The sequence below is a fragment of the Uloborus diversus genome, chromosome 1 (assembly GCF_026930045.1).
Source record: "Uloborus diversus isolate 005 chromosome 1, Udiv.v.3.1, whole genome shotgun sequence".
Taxonomy (NCBI): Eukaryota; Metazoa; Arthropoda; class Arachnida; order Araneae; family Uloboridae; genus Uloborus; species Uloborus diversus.
The window spans coordinates 149,097,809-149,105,276 of record NC_072731.1 but is presented as its reverse complement, the minus strand read 5'-3'; the positions used below and the strand labels follow the sequence as shown (position 1 = coordinate 149,105,276).

Below are 7,468 nucleotides of genomic sequence, written 5' to 3'. Positions count from 1 at the left end.
TTACAATTTAAATAGGGAATAAAACTAATTCAAACGGAATTTAAGAGTCTTTTATTCAAATATTTAAAATTTTTTAGAATTGCTTGCAAATCGATCCGTTTAAAATCCGACAAAAAAGTAACGGATACAGATTTTTATTTTCCCTCGGATATCCGCGGATACGGATATCCGGAACATCACTAGTAGCGTGCATGGAATATGCAATAATTTTTGACTTCAGAATATTGTTAAGGGTAGTTAGTAAGTAAACATACTAAAAGTCCCCGACTCTTGGGGGTGAGCGAAAGGTAGCAGGGAGGGGGAAGAAAATTTTGGGTTTTTCGAGAAAATGTCGGAAACGTTGGAAAAAAATGCATTTAAAATAAAAATTCAAGCTAAATAAACTTCTTACGAAATTGTTTCTACACAAATTTGTCGAATTTCCAATAATTTTCCGGGTATATGTATTCTCTCTTTTTGTCAAACATTTGCTCCTAGTGCCTCCCAGGATCAGAATTCATGAAAATTTTCAGCGACAAAGTTGTAGAGCTTTAAATTTCCTTCAATTTGATACGCCATTTTGTTATATTTTATTCAACTAATCAAAAGTTACAGAACTTTAAACACGCACTTTCATGGCAAAAATGGAACACTTACCATTCACAAATTTCAAACTGACTCGAAAGGATCGTGCACTTTCTCTTTCCTCAATGAATTCGACAATCCTGATGAACAATAAAGAAGTATTTGTGGATTACTGCAACACAAATGATGTTTAAGGGGGGGGGGCGAGTTCGTGACATTGTGACTTCGTGACAAGAGGTGAGGAAAGAGTTAGAAGTGTGATATCAAGCATTTTTAATACGAATATGTTTCTGAAAAGAAGCTTGCAAAACGAACTTTGTGACAAAAAGGGTGGGGGTCAAAAATGTTGAAAAAAAAGTGTAACATCATTTACGGACGGCTCCTTACCAAGAAATCGGACGGAGATTTGCAGAACTAAGTACCGTAAAACCTCGTTAAGTCGTCACTCGAGGGACCAAAAAATGTTGACCACTTATGCGGAGTGACTACTTATGTGGAGTGGGAAATAAGGAAGGAAAAAAAAACTTCTCACAAGTACTTTCATGAATAGCTGTAAAAATCAGTGAGAAAAACCAAAAGCTTGTGTAATCTATGTCTATAAATTAATGGAAACTTTAAAAAGAAGGAGAAAACACTCTTAATAGTTACCTAGTTTTATTTTCATTTACTTATACATTACTTAATCATAATATCTGATTTTAATGTACTTACTGTTCTTTAAAATAATCCATCAGTGTTGACTGATGAAGTTGTTGCTTACTGAAAATAACTGTCTTTTAACGTGCTTCAAGCTTTAAATTCTGCGTCTGTTGTACCTATAACGAATGATAAATACTGACAAACGTTCTCCAGATATTAAAATTTTGTCTGCCTTGCTGGATGGAGTTTGATTCATATGATTAGTACTAGACAGAGTCTCAGCAAGAAATATGCTTTGAATGACCAGAAGTGAGTAGCGAGATTTCAAGGAAAAATGACTATCACACAGCATTCTAAGTCTAACGCTAGTTTCTAAAATCCGATAAGAAGAGAATTTTAGAAAACAATTATTGAGTGACTAGTTAACCGGGGTAAAATTAAATTTGGTGACCAGTAAAAGAGGATCATTTTACATTACTGTGAATGAGACCCTGTCGGGACCAAAGGAAAACGACGACTTACGCGGAGTGACCACTTAAACGGTTGACTACTTATTGAGGTTTTACTGTATATGCAGTTTGAGTTAGCTCCACACACATGGCATTGTTTAACGAAAGTGAACTGAAGAAGTGCAAAAAGCCAGCACTTCCTCAGTAAGAAATTTGTTACAAGTAATTAATAAGTAAACATACTGAAAGTCCCCGACCCTAAGGGGGAGTTAAAAGTGGGAAGGGGGAGCCAAATTTTATGGTTTTCGATTATGTCTCGAAAACGGCAGGAAAAATGTGCTTCCGAATAAAGTGAAAGTTTATTGAATTTATTGTGAAATTGTTTTCATACGTATATGTAACATTTCCAGTGGTTTTTTAGGTATGCGTTCTTGAAAATCAATACTTTTCGAAAAAAAAGAATTATCTCGTTCTTATTGTCTCAGAGTGTCTGTACGAAGCAGGCGCTCAAGGCATCTTGTGCAGCAATCGTGTGACAAGGACCCTGACGGTTTTCTGTATCTTAGAAATTGACCGGCTAAACACTTGAACTGCAGCTTCAAACTTGATACCAAAGAAATGCGAAGCCTATGCCCAATCACCGCGACACCCAGCTGACAAGCAATAAAAAAATATGAAGTTCTAGCATGTACTCAATTTCGTGATTATTACCGAAATTAATATGTGATGCTATGGCATGATAATGAAAATTTTAATAATAGAAATAAGGTAAATGTAACTGACAGGCAGCACCTTTTTGTAGTTTTGGATTTTATTACGTTACTAGTGATACCCGCACGGCTTCGCCCGCAATAGAAAAATCAAAAGGTCTTTTGGTTCGCCTGTATATTTACAAATAATGTATAGTGAATTTTCTCGCCAGTTGGCTTGTACCGACGTTACGGTTCCACGTTATGATAATTTCGTATCTCGCCAACTGGCTTGTGCCCATGTTACGGTTCCACGTTACGATAATTTCGTAATTTATGATACTTTTTTTCTTAAAATTGGAATAAAAAAAAGAACCACATCGAATTTTCGAAAAATCGCTTCGAGGTGCACACCCCCCATGCTACATACTAACTTTGTGCCAAATTTCATGAAAATCGGCCGAACGGTTTAAGCGCTATGCGCGTCACAGACATCCTACGGACATCCTACAAACATCCTACAGACATCCAGACATCCTCCGGACAGAGAGACTTTCTGCTTTATTATTAGTAATAACTAGTGGCACCCGCACGGCTTCGCCCGTAATAGAAAAATTAAAGGTCTTTTGGTTCGCTTGTATATTTACAAATAATGTATGGTGAATTTTCTCGCCAATTGGCTTGTACCGACGTTACGGTTCCAAGCTATGATAGTTTCGTATCTCGCCAATTGGCTTGTGCCCATGTTACGGTTCCACGTTATGATGATTTCGTAATTTATGATAGTTTTTTTCTTAAAATTGGAATAAAAAAAGAACCACATCGAATTTTCGAAAAATCGCTTCGAGGTGCACACCCCCATGCTACAAACTAACTTTGTGCCAAATTTCATGAAAATCGGCTGAACGGTTAAGGCGCTATGTGCGTCACAGACATCCTACAGATATCCTACAAACATCCTACAGACATCCAGACATCCTCCGGACAGAGAGACTTTCTGCTTTATTATTAGTAAAGAAGATTACTAATCATATTTTGAAAGTGTTTATATAGAATATGGGCTGACAGTAATTAGAAAATGAATCGTTTTGCAAGCTACTTTTCATAAACATATTCGTATTAAAAAATGCTTGATGTCACACTTCTTACTCTTTCCTTCCCCCATGTCACAATTTCACTCCCCCCCCCCCCTTAAGCCCTACCATTCGTCATGCTTGGGATCCGTTAAAGTGTAAAAGATCTTGGTGTTTCACCCGCTGAGCTTGCATATGGTCAACCTCTCACACTACCATGAGAATTCTTTTTCGATTCCCATCCACGTATCTCTCAATTGGTTTTTGTGAATCTCCTGCGGCAACATATGAGAAAACTTAGATCTGCTCCAGCTTCTCGTCATGTTAAAAGATTCTACATTTGTGTTTAAAGACTTGTCATCTATAACTCATGTCTCTATGATAGTTGATCGTGTGCGTAAACCCCTGGAGCCCTCTTACGTTGGTCCTCACAAAATAATTTCCAGAAATGATAAAGTATTTCATCTGGACATAGATGGAAAAAAATCTCCTGTTTCTATGGATAAATCCAAATCCGCTTTTTTTTTATTGTGAGCTTTTAAGTTCAGAACCGTTAAAAAATACTGTCAGAAAGTCTGAAAGAATCTCTCGCCCTTAAGTCCGGTTTTAATCATGACGCTTTTCGGACTGCAGCTGCCAACGCAAAAAAAGAGGTAAATTTTGTATCACGTGATATGTATCACGTAAAAGTATAAAAACCTAGTCACGACACGCAAGCAGTTGTTTGCATTCATTTTAAGTTTATTTGCTGACTTTTTTGTTAAGTGCAATGTGCAATGTTTAGAAACCAAATAAAACCAAAAGTCCATTCCATTTTCACGCAGTGTGATTTCCGCTTTATAATTTTAAGCTACTTCAAGTACCTGATACAGCCTCTACGAAGCCCTTATTAGCTCCATGCTACTTTTTTCTGAGTAGACATCAACAAAATGGGAAAATTCAGGATGTACACCATCTCCGGCAAAGGATAATCGCTTGTGTGGTCAACAGTCTAGGCATGCTGGTTGTGGCGTACGGTTGTAAAAGCAGGGTGAGCGGTGCGTGTCCTAGGCGGGAATTGATCAACGGACATTTGTGATGATAACTCAGTACATTTACAGCTGAGCCAAAAGGACCCCAAGGCTCGGGGGCTTATGTGCTCTTTGACGAACGCCACGCTGATCATGACGTGGGAACAGGTCAATAACCATTTGACTCTGTGTCATTCCACAAACGGGTCACACATTTAAGTTTACTAAATATTTAAAATCTTGAGAAACTAACCTTTAAGTACAAATATATAACATTTTCATACATCAGCATATTTTAACTCAATTTTTCTCCATACCAGATGCCGTTGCTTACCTGGTTATGATGGCGATGGACACGACTGTCGCGTTTTGAGATCGTGCCGAGAGGATCGTTACTTGTGTGATCGAAATGCCGATTGTGTCCCCAATGAAGCCACAGGAGAATTTACATGTCATTGCAAGCAAGGATTTATAGGAGATGGCATTTCCTGCACTGGTGAGTTTACGGCTAGTGAACGTCGTATCTTTAAAAATTCATATTTTGACATCTGTTAGTTTCGAACGACTTGCATGTTTTTTTTAAAAGTCGCTTTGTAAAAATATTTTTTGTTCTGAAATACATCAGAATTAATCATATGCTACTGATCTTTTATTTAAAAAAAAAAACCCGTTTTGTATATAGATAAGTTACAGATATTTCTTGAAAGACTAAAAATGACAAGAGTAATCAGTGAAGCTCATATATTTTAAAATTCTTAACTGCTAAGAATTATTAAAATTCGGCTCATTAGATCGCTGATAACTTTTCAGATTTTAAAGAAACCAAGGTAGAATTTTTTTATGAAATGTAGAATATATTTGGGTTTTCGATTATGAAAGCTATAAATTGCTATCTTTCGCGCATGCGCAATGAAAAATTGATTGCTTTAAACGTTTATATTTCATTACATTTTCAATATTTTATAACTTCAAATTTTATTATTATGTTTCTCTAATATGCTGTCAAATATTCTAAACGTTTAGTAACGTTTGACGGAAAACTCTGCCCGATATAAGCCGAATACCTTTAAAAAAAATTTGCATTTTTGAAAGAAATGCTTATACCTCCGTTGGTTATAAGAAATACTTTCACGAGAATATAAAAATAAATTTTAGATAAGTTTTTAAGTTATTTTTGAAATTTATAGCTTATTCCTGGCTATTTACAATGAAAAATGATCAAAAATCTTTTTTTGTTTCCTCAATTTGTTGTTCGCCCCCTAAATGAATAGTAGACTTATTTTTGTTGGAAAATGGCGACTCAAGTATGCCTTTTATGTGAAAAAAATTACAGAGCAATTAGTCTTTTATTTCTCGAGAAATCCGTAAAAATGTAAATTTTTGAAAGTGTCCGAATACTTTTGGTCACATAATGTACATCTACCCGACCTCTCTCTGAAATATAGCGCAATATTTTTGTTTAAATTTTTATGATGAAATTTAAGATTTATTATTGGGGATTGTTTTTAGTATTAAAGTATTTCAATTTTTATAAACTCTGAATTTACGGTGAGGTGTCACCCAGCAGATGGGTGTCCCCGAAGGGGGGCACCGCCCCCTCTCAAGAAAAGTTTTTTGATTTAGCAAAAAAGATTTTTTTTTCTCTCTCAAAACTTTTTTCTGTGCTTTCAAAAATTGGAAGCACAGAATTTGATCAATATCTATTTTTTAAACATTAAAGGGGAGCAAATTAATCCTTTTCAATTTTTTTAAAAATGAGATTTTTAAGTAATCTCACTGTAGAAATAGCAACTATTTGGTAATTTGATTTTCAAGTTGAATTTCTAACGTTGTATGCATCTTAGATTTACAATAAAATACAAAATGAAAATTTCTTAAAAAGGAATTAATATTTCAGTCATCTGTTTAGGGGGTTTTCCCCCTTCCCATGAGGGGGCAGGTAATTTGAAAAAATAAATAAAAATAAAGAAAAAAGTGGGAGTCGGACGTTTAAAAATCCTGGAGTCTGAGTCGACCATTTTTCTTCCGACTCCACAGCCCTGAATACAAGTATAATAGGCTACTTGCGGATCATATCCCAGAAACTAACAAACAAATCTTCCAGTAAATGTAAGACTTTTCTTTTCTTTAAAATTTTACGTTTTTAACATGCTTTTATTAGCTTCCCTTGTATCTTTGTGAGTAACTCTCCTTTGGACTAAGAGCTAGTAACTTATTACTATTAGTATATTCCACCACTTCATGAGCGTTCGTGGCCAAGCTGTCAAGGCGCGGGTCTTCGCTGACGTCCATCTCCGGGAATCATTGGGCGTGCTTTCTAATCCCGTCTACACCGAAACTAAATTTATAATCTTGCAACTCAATTTTCGCCCACTTTTTGTGATCGGATTCTTTTAAAATTTAGAATACAATCTCAGACCCGATGACAATGCAATATTCTATAATCAAATTAATTTATTAATGATAAGTTATTAGATTATTCTAATAAACACGCTTTTATTAGCTTAACTTGTATGTTTGTGGGTCCAACTTTCCTTGGACAAATAGCCAGTGGCTTATTAGAATTACTTACAACGTACAAATCAGAGCTGCGGAGTGTAACAATGTTTGCACATGAATTTACCAGAAAGCATTCAAAATGTCTGATGCAAATAATGCAATAGAATACTAAGATACATTCCATTATAGTAAAATAATAGTTTAAAAAACTAAAAAAGCACGCTTTTGTAGCAAAATGAACTAAAAAGTAAAAAATAATCTTTGGATGACAAGTATATAAAGTAATTGATCAAACACTTAATTTTACTGTAATAGAAAAAAAAAGAGTGGGGGGCTTCTTATCAGTTGTCTTAAATTTCTTCCACTTGTTATCCAAACAAAAATGTAAATAGGCAACGCACCCCCCCCCCCCAAGCTTTCTTTTTTATTACAGTAAAATTAAGTGTTTGGTCAATTACTTTATATACTTGTCATCCAAAGATTATTTTTAACATTTTAATTCATTTTGCTACTAAAGCGTGTTTTTTTATTTTTTTTTATTTTTC

The 7,468-nt window shown here is 35.1% G+C and overlaps 1 protein-coding gene across 1 annotated transcript in view; it reads left to right on the top strand.

Moving 5' to 3' along the window:
• LOC129222069 (nidogen-like) overlaps positions 1–7,468 on the top strand; it is a 96,698-nt gene that overhangs the window by 68,727 nt on the left and 20,503 nt on the right. The window contains exon 15 of the mRNA XM_054856501.1: positions 4,745–4,920. Within this exon, the coding sequence (XP_054712476.1) occupies positions 4,745–4,920 (176 nt within the window). The remainder of the gene's footprint in view (positions 1–4,744; positions 4,921–7,468) is intronic.